Here is a 14,224-nt window from a genome sequence, read left to right as displayed (position 1 = left end):
TGTGATACAATCCAATATGGCCGCCAGGCGGCCATTTTATTACGATTTTTTCATGTACAGAGCCATAAATCAGACATGTTTCAACCGATTTTATTCAAAGTTGGTACAAGGACATTGACCTATGTCATAGATATGCACGTCAATTTGTTTTGTGATACGATCCGATATGGCTGCCAGGCGGCCATTTTATTACGATTTTTTCATGTACAGAGCCATAACTCAGACATCTTTCAACCGATTTTATTCAAAGTTGGTACAAGGACATTGACCAATGTCATAGATATGCACGTCAATTTGTTTTGTGATACGATCCAATATGGCCGCCAGGCGGCCATTTTATTACGATTTTTTCATGTACAGAGCCATAAATCAGACATGTTGCAACCGATTTCATTCAAAGTTGGTACAAGGACATTGACCTATGTCATACATATGTAGGTCAATTTGTTTTGTGATACGATCCAATATGGCCGCCAGGCGGCCATTTTGTTACGATTTTTTCATGTACAGAGCCATAAATCAGACATGTTTCAACCGATTTTATTCAATGTTGGTACAAGGACATTGACCAATGTCATAGATATGCACGTCAATTTGTTTTGTGATACGATCCAATATGGCCGCCAGGCGGCCATTTTATTACAATTTTTTCATATACAGAGCCATAACTCAGACATGTTTCAACCAATTTTATTCAACGTTGGTACAAGGACAATTTGTTTTGTGATACGATCCAATATGGCTGCGTTGCGGTCATTTTGTTAAGATTTTTTCATGTACAGAGCCATGATACTCTCAGGCATATCTCAACCGATTTTATTCAAAGTTGGTACAAGGACATTAACCTATGTCATACATATGTATGTCAATTTGTTTCATGATATGATCCAATATGGCTGCATGGCAGCCATTTTGTTACAATTTTTTCGTGTCCTTAGCCAAAACTTGGGCATGTCTCAACTAATTTTATTCACCGATTTTATTCATTGTATAAGGACATTGACCTTTGTCATACATATGCACATTGATTTGTTTTATGATACAATCCAATATGGCCGCCGTGTGGCCATTTTTTTTCCGATTTTTTCATGTCCGGAACCATAACTCAGACATGTATCAAGCAAATTTATTCAAAGTTGGTACAAGGAAATTGACTTATTTATACATATGTTTGTCGATTGGTTTCACGAGATGGTCCAATATGGCCACATGGTAGCAATTTTGTTATGGTTGTTTCATGTCGAGAGCCATAACTCTGGCAAGTCTCAACTGATCTTATTCAAAGTTGGTACATGTACATGTCATACATATACATGTTGATTTTTTAAACAGTAATATCAAATATCGCTGCATGGCGGTGATTTTGTTACAATTTTCAAATGTACAGAGCCATAACTCAGACATATTTCCACCAGTATCATTCAAAGTTGGTACAAGGACATTGACCTATTTCATACATATGTTCGTCAATTTGTTTCACGTCATGTAGCAGTAACATGTCAATTATTGAAGTTTCATAAGTAGGCTGATATGTCAAGAAATACGTACTGCATCAAATTCATGAAACTTTATACAGATGTTAACTGATGTTAAGCTCACATTGCTTTAACATTGAAAAAGACATTTATCAGTGTCATTTTAATTAATTTGTAATTGCATAAGTAATGAACTTTCCTAATTAGGGTGATATAGCCACAAATTAATACAACGTCAAATGTGATGAAACTTGATACAGATGTTGATCTCATAGTGTTGTAAATACTGCATCAAACTTTATGAAATATGGTACCAATGATAATCTGTCAAGTGTTAGAATTGTATGCAAAATGTTTTGTAACATCCTGTTGATTAATTTCTAGTTGACTCATTTTCTGAACTTTAGGATGGTGGCCTACATTGGTTTTATGTTTTCATCACCATGGAACTCATTCTTAGCCATTGAGCGCCATCTGTATCAAAGTATTTTTATCACAGACCTAATTAATGAAGAGGACTCTATCCTCTCTGAGGATCTGTAATCAAAGTACCCATTAACAAGTGGGGACTGTGTCATCAACGATGACTTGTTTTATATGGTTTTGTGTGGAAGAATGTACAAAAGAGTGTTTCAGGAAAGGAGAAAAAATATTTTCTCCATCCCTCATGTTACCTATATTTGGTTTGAAGCTAAAGTGCTGGCTTCTGGATAGTAATTATTTCGGCAACATTATGGCAGACCGTATCCCTTTCACAAGAGTAGTTTTGTCCATTTGCATTGTTTTGTGTGGTGAAGTCAGACCTGTTTATTTGGAGATAGGGGTGAAATGGAAGGGCAGAAAACAGAATTTATTGAGAGAGAAAACACTGTTTGATGATATTGATTTTGCGGTTTTCCCTTGAGCATCTTTATCCACATTGTGTTAGTAGATTTCTATCAGGGTGGTTATCCTGGAATCTCAATACCATCCACAGGGGCACAAGGCATTATCAGTCATAGTAAGAGTGTAAAAAATAAATAAATCTATGATTATGAATAAATTAAAAATTAAATCTTTCTATCATTATTGTATACTTACAAAATAACCCACAGCACTCAAATCCTAAATGATGATCAGTGTTTATGCCAAAGTCACCCATAATGCCGTATGCCCCTGTGTAACATCTTCACTATTCACCAGAAAACTAAAAGAACAACATCAATTGCAGTCACAAGGCATGGCTATTATACAGGAATTTAAGGAATGGAAGGGTTTCATCAGAATTCTACATGTTTAATATCATAGTATGGGCCTAAAAAATTTGAAGACTTACACTTTTGCCCAAACTTTTGCCTAAACTTTTCTTTTGAAAACTTAAACAGTTCATTTTGAAATCAAGAATAAAAATCAGGGGTCACCATGCAAAATTTAGCACTACAGAGACACATTACCCAATTTTACAAACACTTGAAATTCAAAATGGCCGCTATCCCAATGTCATCTCCATGGTGAAAAATGGGGGTTTTTTTTAATTTTCACAACAATAAGCAGGTGAAAACTTAGGTCTCCAGTATTCCATAATCTTTAAAATGAGTCCAAATATGTGGTAGAGTAGAACAGCATTGAAAAGTTCAAGAGTCTGAATACATGTATCTGCCCCCTCCCAGCGCACTCTAACTTAACATCATTTAATTGATGTCTGATGTCTGTTGAACAGAGCCAGTGCAAGACTTGCAACAATCACCGGTGAAAGCACAGAATGTAGTCAATGCAGCCGACACAGCGGCATTTGATCCGTACAAACAGAAAGAAACTGAGGCTGTTATGCAGTCATTTGGACTCAACAAAGAAGGTGGAGGTATGTACGTCTCTCTCTCTCTCTCTCTCTCTCTCTCTCTCTCTCTCTCTCTCTCTCGCACTGTCAAAGCTGCGCCAATATGCAGTGGCTCAGAAGGTTAAATTTAATTGGTGGCTCCAAATTCTTCACAGCAAGTTATGAAGTCTGAAATTAAGGCTGTTGTGCACCTGATTGGCTGTTTGGAAACAAATCAATAATGACAATGATGTGTTCAGCTAACCAATAAGCTGCAAGATTCCAAGATGCTGCACAATGCCACTCAAATCTACCACTTCCTCAATTGTGATGACATTGCGATCTTTTTTCATGGAATATGCAGTTATGTACATGAACAAGTAGAATCCCTCTAATCCTACCTTTGTACATGTAGGCTCACCCATGCCATTTGAAAACAATGGCCTGCACCAAATCTTTGATTGTGAGAGGGTTCAAGGACTAAAGCAATCTGAGTTAGACATTCTGATAACTGCAGCATACCCAATACAAAACCACACATATGATATACTGTGTTCCCACTAGCCAAACCAACGCCGCCGGTAACTAACGGTTTTGATTAGTAAACACCTGTGGATTAACCCTTAATCTCTACTTATGTCCATACACGGAATTTCCTCCGGTGTTTTGAGGAAAACACCGGTGTTTTGCGCCCTCTACGTTCAATATATGTCTATAGTACAGGTTGGATATAAACAACAATGGCGGATGTCCAGGACGCAACTGTAGCGGCGTGTCTCCTGTATTTCACCTTCATATGCAATCCAGACGGATTCAACAGTTCAATCGTCGCCTCAGGAATGCCCAGCAACATGGACACAACGTCCTTCAGTTTGACATGACGAGTACGCAAGAAATTTTCAAGAACGCCGTAGGCGATCGACCATGCGTTTCATGTACATGCTGCTTCAGCATTTAAACAATGCATTGACGCCAGTGCCCGAGCATTCTGGACAAGAGAACGCTCAGATAATTGGTGGCAATCAGTCGTGCTGGAGACATGGGATAATAGGGATTGGGTAGAAAACTTTAGAAAACTTTGTTGTTCCATGGTTCGTGTCGAGTCCAGCTATGCGTACTGTGCACTCAGACACGTATGTTTTGGGCGTGAATTTAGTTGTGCGCATGCGCCAGCGAACGCGTCTTTGTGCACTGACGGATTATGTTAATAACATAGCAACCGTCGTTAGCAACGAACTCCGCCCCTTACTTTAACCAATGAAATCCGATAATCTAAAATCGTCATGAATAATTTGAATGCATAATAATGTTTTCCTTCACAAGAGATAGTTCTGGTGCGAAAACGGGATGAAAATCGTAGTATCCAAACGTTTTATCGAACAATACTGGCGTAACGGTCATATTTTTGAATTTCCGAAAATTCCAAGACATTGATGATGAATATTATTATGTTCTTGAGTTTTCCGGAGAAAATCACATGGTGATTTGAGAAGTGTGTGCCTCAGTTTTACTGCCACACCCGACCATGTGCGCGGCTAATTTTCCTAGCCGCCGCCACAGCTCGATGTAGTTCACGGACTGAGAGGTAAGTTTTATGCATTAATAGCTCTTGTCGAAGCCTATAGTTCGTTAAATTATGTACTGAAACAAATTCCGAGTGATATTACTTCAGGCATATTCCCGTTTTGGTTCATTTTAGCTCTAAATTGGTCTTGGGCTGATCTGGTCATCGTTTATGCATAGTACGTACTTGTAGAAGCATATATCAACGTTGTACATGCCGAGCGTGGGAAACCGGAAGTAACGCTCGATTTCGAAATGGCATGATCACGGTCCCGCTCTTTCACGAAGTGTTTGTGGCGTAAAGCCATGGCTTATAGTATTAAATAAGTTATTTCAGTTACGTCTAATGGGTAGAAACGTGCTTATAATTTCATCTGAACAGACTAGCGTGATTTGAAATGCCAGGTGACATGACACTGACAATGACATGCATTGTCGACATGCCATCGATTGCGTAGCAGGCGATCTATAGCTCACGTTGAAATGACATGGTAAGAGTTCAGAATTCTTACTTGGACACTTTTGTATTTGTGGGTGCTCACTCAATAACAGTGACCTGACTGATGAATAGCTGGAAATCCACTACAAAGTAGAACTGACGGAAGCCATTTAAATATCTCCAAGACGTGGGTGGTAGAGTTTATTGACCTTTGCCGTTCACTGCATAAAAAATATTGCTGTTCAGCTTTTTGGGTTCAAGCACAGTCGTTTGGAGAGCTATTCAGCGCTATTCGCCCATAGACGAGAGTACAGAAGCGAGAAATACCTCAAGTCTGGAAACAGAATGGCTATAAAAACCACGCCATGTCACATTCCGTGTCCGATTTCACTGTGAAAATTAGCAAGTTCATCTATCATGCAACCGTCGATCGTTCCCTATCATTCTAAAATTTCATACCTGATACTTTATCTGATTCAAAAACGCTCGTTTCGTGTGATTTTCGGCCGAATTCGACGGACACCTCGCCAAAACCTGGGGGTGAGCAACATTCCGGTCACCTCACAGTGGACGTTGGGCACCTCCACTTTACTGACATTAGCGCCGCGTACCCATGAGGGGTGACTGGAAGGTTTTTCATGCCTTATGTTTTGGCGACGTGTCTTCTGAACTCGGCCGAAAATCACACGAAAATTCATACCTGATACTTCATCTGCTTACAAAATGCTCATTTCCTGTGATTTTCGGCCGAGTTCGAGAGACACCTGGCCAAAACATAAGCGTGAGCAACATTCCAGTCATCCCTCATGGGTAGGCGGCGCCAACGTCAGTAAAGTGGAGGTACCCAAGAGGTGACCGGAATGTTGCTCACCCCCAGGTTTTGGCGAGGTGTCCGTCGAATTCGGCCGAAAATCACACGAAACGAGCGTTTTTGAATCAGATAAAGTATCAGGTATGAACTTTTAGAATGATAGGGAACGATCGACGGTTGCATGATAGATGAACTTGCTAATTTTCACAGTGAAATCGGACACGGAATGTGACATGGCGTGGTTTTTATAGCCATTCTGTTTCCAGACTTGAGGTATTTCTCGCTTCTGTACTCTCGTCTATGGGGCGAATAGTCCCAGCGCTGAATAGCTCTCCAAACGACTGTGGTTCAAGTCAACAGTGGACTAGAGGATGATTAATTCTATATAGCAAATGGGGAATCAGAAAATTTCACGAAGGTCACAGTAAGTCAGCATTGTTGAAAATGGTTTGTCTAGACATCAGTTCAACAGTTGTAGCATAATGTCATTTTTCCATGTCAGTGGATGATGATACTTCCATTTTGACTTATGCAAATATGATTGAGGTAAAGTATCTCATTTTGATGTACGTGATATTATTTACTACGTACTTCAGTGCATTGGATGTGATATATTATCAATCTGGTGATTTATGCATTATTTGTAGGATAAAATAGGACAACTCACACACCAAAGTGTGCAGGCTGTGATGCTTGGCATGGATAGGTGAATGGATATGTGGATAGAAAATCCGAAAAAAGGGGGAGCTGGCAACGGACAAATCAAAAGGCAAGTCATATATTAATAATATTCATAAGTTGTCATTGTCATGTCATGTCCTTGAGACAGAAACAAATAACAGGTAAGTATCAATCACGTAAACATTTATTATTCACCATAAACAGGTAAGTATCGATCCAATCTGATCAAAATCTGAGATGTAGGGAACAGCGTCGTGAAGTCTGATGTGTTGCCGCCTGTAGTCAGAGACGACAACACATCAGAATTCACTTTGCCATTCCCTAAAGTCTGATTATAATCAGATTGGTATCAATCACATAAATGTTTATCATTCTTCACCATAAAAAGGTAAGTATCAATCACATAAACATTTACTATATACACATGGTGAGAACTGTTGTATCATACACACAAAAAATGGTGTTTCCCTTGCAGATTCTCTTCCATCAAAGCTAATTAGATATGATTGCAAGACTAATGATATGTTGAAGGAGATGCTTATGAACCCATTTGTGAGGATGTTTTGGTTCATGTACAGTTATGGAGCAGGTACAAGAACCCGACTTTGAGTTAAAAGTTACATGCATTGAATGGCATTTATCTTCAAAAATAAAAGTAAAAATAGAAATGGATTTTGCGAGTGACTGACCAAATTACAGATTGTCAAACCAATAAAATGTCTCATTAACATTTTCAGTACTATATACATGTACCAGTACATTCTGTGTACACAAGCATTTTTGTCGATACATATAACATTTATTGGCTTTTATTCTTTCCAATTTTACACACGATTTCGGGTTTGTGCTTCTGAGTGGTGGGAGATGCCTGCATCCAGTGTTCTTTCATCAGGCTCTTGGCAATTTCGAGACTGTCTTTTAGGCCCCTTATACTAAATCTGATATTATTGAGGTCTGCATGAATATGCTCCCCACCCTGTTCCCCATGAAAACCGCAGCCAAATCCCCATCTTCTGATCCATGGGACGGTGTGATTTTCAAGGATGTGTAACTTCGGTGAGATCTTGGCATCAGGAAATTGCTGCCTGTAGTAGGCCATGAGAGCATCTATATTTGCTTCTAGAGAAAGAGAAAAAACAAACCAATTAAAATGGTCAGTTGGCACAATTACTCATAAAGCTCTTGTTACCCCACCAGTTACCCCACTTCCAGATGATAGGATTGTTTCTATACAGAAGTATACCTTACCTAAGTTGTTGATTTCTCCAGCTTCCATGTAGTTAGATGAGCTGTATGCAGCATGGCACTTGGCAAACAATTTGAAAAGTTTGTTGAATTTCTCACATACAGTCACGGCTTCAGCAGTAATCTCTTGGTTTCTCTTTCCCACTTCATCAACTACAGCTTGTGTGAGCATATCAATGTTGCAGTCCTACATGCATGGATGAGAACATATTGCATGTGTGAAGTTTAAAGAAGTTTGGTAGGCTCAATAATGGTCAGTTAAGAAGTGGATAATCACCACAAGTATAAGGTAAGTCATTTTCTTGATTTCCAAATGTAATGCCTAATGTGTGTGTGATACAGAACTTGTGCAGATGACATGTATATTCTGTCATGTGCTTGTCAAATTCTGTATCCCACATCGTGCATGACTTTACTTTGCACAGTTTGTCAACTAACCTGTAAACATTTGTGCACATGATTTCCAACGAATGCCTTTCCATGATATGCCTGCCGGTGGACATTTATTTTTTGCAGAGTGTTGTCAAGTGTCTGCACAAGAAGACCGTCTGCATCTATTTTTTTGTCCAGCTTACTAACTTCCATTTCAAACATATTGTAGAAGCGTAGGTAAATACCCAGGTCCAGATGAAGACTCGGCACACACACCTAATTGTTTTTAAACAGAAGTAAAAATATATGGATGTGTAAGTCTTTACCTACTGTATCAAACCCAAGTAGAGGTCTTCAACTTTTCTCACAACAATTCGGTATAAAGATTGCCATTTCAGATTAGGAAAACAGAGTACATTGTGGTCTATACAAATGTAAATATTACAGATTAATTTGTCCATCTAGTTGGGTTGGGTAATGAGTATAATTGACAGCACTAAAACCCATAACAAGTCTTGCCTGTATACAGTAAGAAGTAAGTGCATAATTACCTGTGTTATTGGGATGTCAAATATGGTTCATTTATTGCATTGTTGAAGTGCTTTGCATTTGACAACTTCCCTTTGCCAATGGTCAGGAATTCATTGTAGTCCTTGGAAATTGTTCAAGGGTCCTGGGTTGTGAAATTCTCAGTTGTCTTGGTATCTGGGACTCTCTTGGGTTACTAAACACCACAGACAAAAATGTCTTCCACTTGGTCCACTCAAACCGTACATCTTACAAAGATATTCATAGTCTCCGAAAGCAAACAGCCTGAATGTCTTTCCCCGAAGAAATATAGAGAATATATGCAAAAAAAAAACAAGTGAAAGTGAGTATTTTAAAACCAGAAGACCATTGAGTAACAGCTTGACTGAATTCTGCAGACAATTTCATATATTTTACCACCAGATCTTGAACCCACACCTACTGCACCAAATTGCGTAGCTGGGACATCAGACCGCTCTGCCATATTCTCAACCCTAAATTCAACAACTGGCCAAGTTTTTACAATCCAATGCGTGGTGTTATGACACAGCTGAGTCTGGTGAGATGCACACAAATGCACACGCTAACATACGTACTCACGAAGGTTGTACAATTCGTAGTCATTTTGAGTTTGATTTTGTGTATACAGAAAGATAAACATCAAAATTTAGGGGAAACTGGGACCACATACTCCAGTATTGTGGAGTATCGTCCACCCCTTGCTGTTGCTGTTGAAAGTCATGTAAGTAATGTTTTCAATATTTTCAACTCACTTCCAGGTCAGTGTCTTGAGATGATGTAGTTGTTCTTTGTATCTTCCCAGAGCAGTGAGCAAGTTTTGAAAGCTGTCTCCACTTTCAAACAGGCAAAATACAACTGTGTTTTGTTTGGCGTTAGGGTGAGGAACGTTGCCTAGCTGGAACATGGATTTAAAACTTCCTCCGCCCTTGTCTCCACCTAGTTTAATCCACAGTTCATTCTCTGGTATGTGTCCGTCATGCCATGTCAGTAGGTTTAATCTGGAAAATAAAGACTTTATGACTTAAAAGCCCCAGTATCTGTACCCTTTACATGTTTAGTTGACATGTGAACTACATATAAAACTCAAAGTTACAGTTACTGGGCTTTGATGACAAAAAAAAATGAAAGATCTATGGAGTATGATCACATTGTCAGTATCAGAAATGAATTTCAAAATTTAGATTCCAGTGCACAGTTACATCACTTACTTGTCATTGTCCTCAAGATGTTGTAACACTTTTTCAGGCAGACTTCTTGCATACACACAGGGTGCAGGCTTCACAGTTTTCCCCTTTTCATCATTGAAGACAAAACGCAAACTTTCTGCTAGCAAATTATCACCAATAATGTGTTCCTTTTCTCTTCTCATTTTCAGTTCACCTTCACTTCTCAAACCCCACTGACTGAACCATCTATGCAAAACAATAGAAAGAATGTCCAGTTAACTTTCAGTGTACACATGTACTTTTGTTCTATGTCCATGTATAGCTATGGTGTGTCAAGCCTTAGTGAGCAGAACAATATGAATAATAATATTATTCATATTGTTCTGCTCAGTGAGGCTTGACACAAACAACAACTTTTGATATTAATTTTGTCATTCTGGTTTCATTTATATATAATATATAATATCAATGAAACTAGAATGACAAAAATAATATCAATAATATGTGTTTGTTACTTTGACCCTTTAATTGAATTTTTTTCCATTTTATAGTGTTTCTTCTCTAGCAGGTAAGTAGGATACGCGAAGACTAACCTCTTCAATTTCCTGTTGCTGTTCCAAGACATTCCAAGATCACTTTTTACAGCCAACATTTCTTCACCGCTGATCGTCTTCTTTGGGATTTTGGCAAACAACTCATCTATTCTCCTTTGTTTTGCAGCAACTTTAATTTCATCTGTTTGTTGCGCATCTGTTGACCCTTTACTAATTTTCTCTCTTTGATTTTCCAGGTAAATGGACCGTTTGCGTATGGTGCTCCTGCAGGCAGTGTTTGTAGCAACTCTTGCTTGTGGTGTCTGAACAACAACAAGGTTCTGAAGAAAAGATAAATTGAGGATTGATGATGTACACAACTGATTTTGTTGCAACGGATTCTTGACTCGCTGAATGAAATAAATATTTATCTGGGCAGAAATATCCTGAAATACATATTTTAGAATGCAAAGCATATCATCATCAAATATTGTAAAAGACCACTGACTTTTCATTCTTATCTCAGTTGTAAACTTTGGATGAGCAGTTATTTTCCAATCTACTACAATCTACTCTAGCCCAGCAGCATATATACTAGTGTTTTCTGTAAACTCATTAAATGATCAATATCCACACATAACTTTCTGTATGTTTTCTGTTAAAAATTTTATTGTTGCAATATCAATAAAAAATAGAAAAAAACTTACTGGTCCTCCTGTTTTGTAGATGGCTGTTTTTCCATCTGCTGATTTTTAGTACTTTGTGCCCTGTGGGCACAAAGGTACTAATGTGATGGCGCGGCCCAATATGGCCAACATAGTGGGCCGTAAGCTGTGGACGCAGGTATCTCAGAAACGCTTCAGTAACTTTTTCTGAAATTTGGTCTGGTGGTCACTTGGGCATGTATCTCAAACGGTTTTTTTTCTTTTTTCGATTGAATCATTTTAAAGTCACTTTTTTAGCTTTTTTCTGAAAACCACTATTTTCAATTTTTCCTCAAAACCACTGATTTGATTATTGTGATGTTTGGCATGGGTGTTCGTATAGTTGAAATACCGTCAGAAATGTTCAAAATTTGGTGATATATGCATTACATTATTTTTAAACAATATTTTTATCCATTTTTATTTTATATTTACTTGATTTTGCCTCACTTTCGCTAAAGCTACCGTCTGCGCATGCGCACAACTGTAGGACAAAATCTGAGTTGAAGAATCGAAACGGACGCCATCTTGTTTCTCGGTATGGGCACATTTTTTACGTTTTTGAACGTTTCACTGTGTATTTCAATGTGTTCTAAAGTTATGAAGTTGACAGTGATGCACTTTTGCAGCTGTCGTGTATTTTTTGGTACGAAAGGCGCCTTTTATCGACTGAAGAATGATGGCCTCCGTAGGCGATAAACACCGGTACCGGCAGGCATATCAGTTCTACTGAGGAAGTAATCCACTGGCCCGTACAGGTCAGGGACTCACTTAGGGGAGAACCACTTGATTTCTGGGGGGGAGGTATGGAGGATTTTGAGAAAAAAAATGTCACCAGGTGAAATAAAAGAAAAAAATTAAGCCTGTAATGGCTTGAAAAAAAAAATACTCATAACAGACAGAAATAAAAAAGGAACTGTCACAATGCAGTTGAAAACAACAAAATTTTGGAAACTTCATTCTCATGTATTGTTTGCTAGCATGCTGCCACAGGCAGCGCAAATGTTTTTACCACAAGCAATTCTTATGTGTTTTTTTGTTCCAGCACTTATGATATAAGAAATCATATTTCAGGATTTCTCTTGCAATATCTCTATGGTACAGGCAATATCTATATGGGACTATTTGACTTCTGTAAATTGTGAAAATTTAAAACACAAGACAGGAGTCAATAAACTAGTGTTAAAACCAATACATTATTCTCTCAATATGAATATGTTAGAAAGATTACAAGTTGACAATGAAAAATTGAGGAACAACAAATATAATGAAATACAATGTGTGAGCCTTGTGTCTCTGACCACAAGAGATAACATATCCCCTGAGAACTTAAAAGGAATTGACTGTTTTAAAGAAAAGCAGGTATAGTACTGATCATTGTTGATTTGCCAAAAATGTGTTCTATAATTTAAAGTTGTATATATACTAGACTTTCCATTTTGTTTTCATTTGTTGGAATGTAAAATGAATATATGAAACCATCCTGTGATATGTGAAACACTGGCTTAAATTTGAAAAATTGCACTGCTACTCCATTTGATAAAAAAAATTGATGCAGGTCTGACAGTTGAAATAAAAAAATGCTGTCTCTCTGACCAAAAAAAAGTTCCCATACGCACTTCCTGCATACCCCCCCCCCCCCCCGAAATCAAATGGGTCTTCCCTTAATATGCGCATGCGCATATAACAAGTTAGCGTTGTTTTGCAAAGACTGAAAAATCAAACCGACGCGATCTTGTTCCTCGGTCTTGTGCGAATTTTGACGTTCTAAAGTTTTTAGAGTTTATTTATTATTACTCTCTCGCTAGCCCTGCGTACGATGCTGTGCGTTGGCAGCCAACACACAGCATCGTACGCAGGGCTAGCGAGAGAGTTGCCGACATCGACGGTTATTTACGAGAAGTGAATAAAAGACTGACATTTTTGGAAGCGATCGAGTAGCTGAGGTAGGCAGGGATACGACCTGGCCCAAGAACGCTGAATTTCGGCAGTAATTTGGCTTTTTACGTCAAGTCCCAAATGGATTTGAAGTCACCGACTGACCGCGACCCTACGTACGGGTCTTTGCAGGGCTGTGACATGTGGTGAGCGGGGCGATTAGCTGTAGCGGAACACACAGCGTCGTACGCAGGGCTAGGTGAGAGCGGAGGGAATGCTCTATCCTTCTACCTCCATGTCATAACAAACTAGCGTCGTTTTATGTTGATGTACTGTCCTTTTGACACAGCGATAACTTTTAGTTTTCTGTTGCCCATTTTGGGTAATTTCGACAGTTGTGCATTGATTTTGACATCATTCGATCGCTAAAGACAGTGTGTGCTTATGTTGACCGATTTACGCGCACTTCAGGCATGATCATCAGATCATGCATGATCCGAGATTGCACTTAAGCAAGGTAACGATAACTAATGTTGTTTGTTTCACTGTCGTTTATATTTCCACTAAAAGACCATTAGAATTTCCTCCTGGCTACTTTGAAATCGTGCATTGGCATGCATGTAGTTGTCAACATCACTATGCTTGAATGTAGTAGACTCTCACTATGAATATATCGACTGTCACTGCATATTGCATATGTGTGCAAGTCACTTCATATCATACATATCATATCAAAATGTAGTATTGCGACGTTTGAGCTGCCAGAAGCCAGAATTTACAGTTTATGAGAAAGTTATCTTACATGTAAAACTCAGTTCTAATGAACAAAATGCAAGCCATGTTGTATAACTATCGTGAATAACATAATATTTTGTACCTATCACCGTGTCAGAAAATCAGAGGAAACATTCAGTCAGACAAACTGTGGTCAGGATGATACTGTCCTATTTTAATATTTGTCTCTCGGCACACACCAGATACTCATGACTGTGGAACAACATTTCCATATAATT

At 38.5% G+C, this 14,224-nt stretch overlaps 3 protein-coding genes and 1 long non-coding RNA gene across 5 annotated transcripts in view; 2 read left to right on the top strand and 2 right to left on the bottom strand.

Moving 5' to 3' along the window:
- The window catches only part of LOC139142894 (protein TFG-like), a 30,689-nt gene that overhangs the window by 10,216 nt on the left and 6,249 nt on the right, over window positions 1-14,224 (top strand). For both annotated transcript variants that reach the window (XM_070713080.1, XM_070713079.1), the window contains exon 5: window positions 3,175-3,315. In XM_070713080.1, coding sequence (XP_070569181.1) covers window positions 3,175-3,315 — 141 coding nt within the window. The remainder of the gene's footprint in view (window positions 1-3,174; window positions 3,316-14,224) is intronic.
- On the top strand, window positions 5,836-11,025 carry LOC139142897 (uncharacterized). The gene is made up of 3 exons (XR_011554488.1): window positions 5,836-6,852; window positions 8,169-8,298; window positions 10,887-11,025. It is a non-coding gene; the product is annotated as an uncharacterized lncRNA (long non-coding RNA).
- On the bottom strand, window positions 7,069-9,054 carry LOC139142896 (uncharacterized). The gene is made up of 4 exons (XM_070713081.1): window positions 8,933-9,054; window positions 8,448-8,657; window positions 8,013-8,196; window positions 7,069-7,883 (listed from the first exon to the last, which is right to left on the bottom strand). Exons 2-4 carry the CDS (start codon window positions 8,601-8,603, stop codon window positions 7,564-7,566), a joined length of 660 nt encoding a protein of 219 aa, XP_070569182.1. The 5' UTR covers window positions 8,604-8,657; window positions 8,933-9,054; the 3' UTR covers window positions 7,069-7,563.
- Window positions 9,673-11,144, bottom strand: LOC139142893 (uncharacterized). Its single transcript, XM_070713078.1, has 3 exons — window positions 10,690-11,144; window positions 10,139-10,342; window positions 9,673-9,928 (listed from the first exon to the last, which is right to left on the bottom strand). The coding sequence occupies exons 1-3, from the start codon at window positions 11,142-11,144 to the stop codon at window positions 9,679-9,681; spliced, it is 909 nt and encodes a 302-aa protein (XP_070569179.1). The 3' UTR covers window positions 9,673-9,678.

The sequence above is a fragment of the Ptychodera flava genome, chromosome 10, assembly GCF_041260155.1.
Source record: "Ptychodera flava strain L36383 chromosome 10, AS_Pfla_20210202, whole genome shotgun sequence".
Taxonomy (NCBI): Eukaryota; Metazoa; Hemichordata; class Enteropneusta; family Ptychoderidae; genus Ptychodera; species Ptychodera flava.
This window is presented reverse-complemented; position numbering and strand designations above follow the sequence as displayed.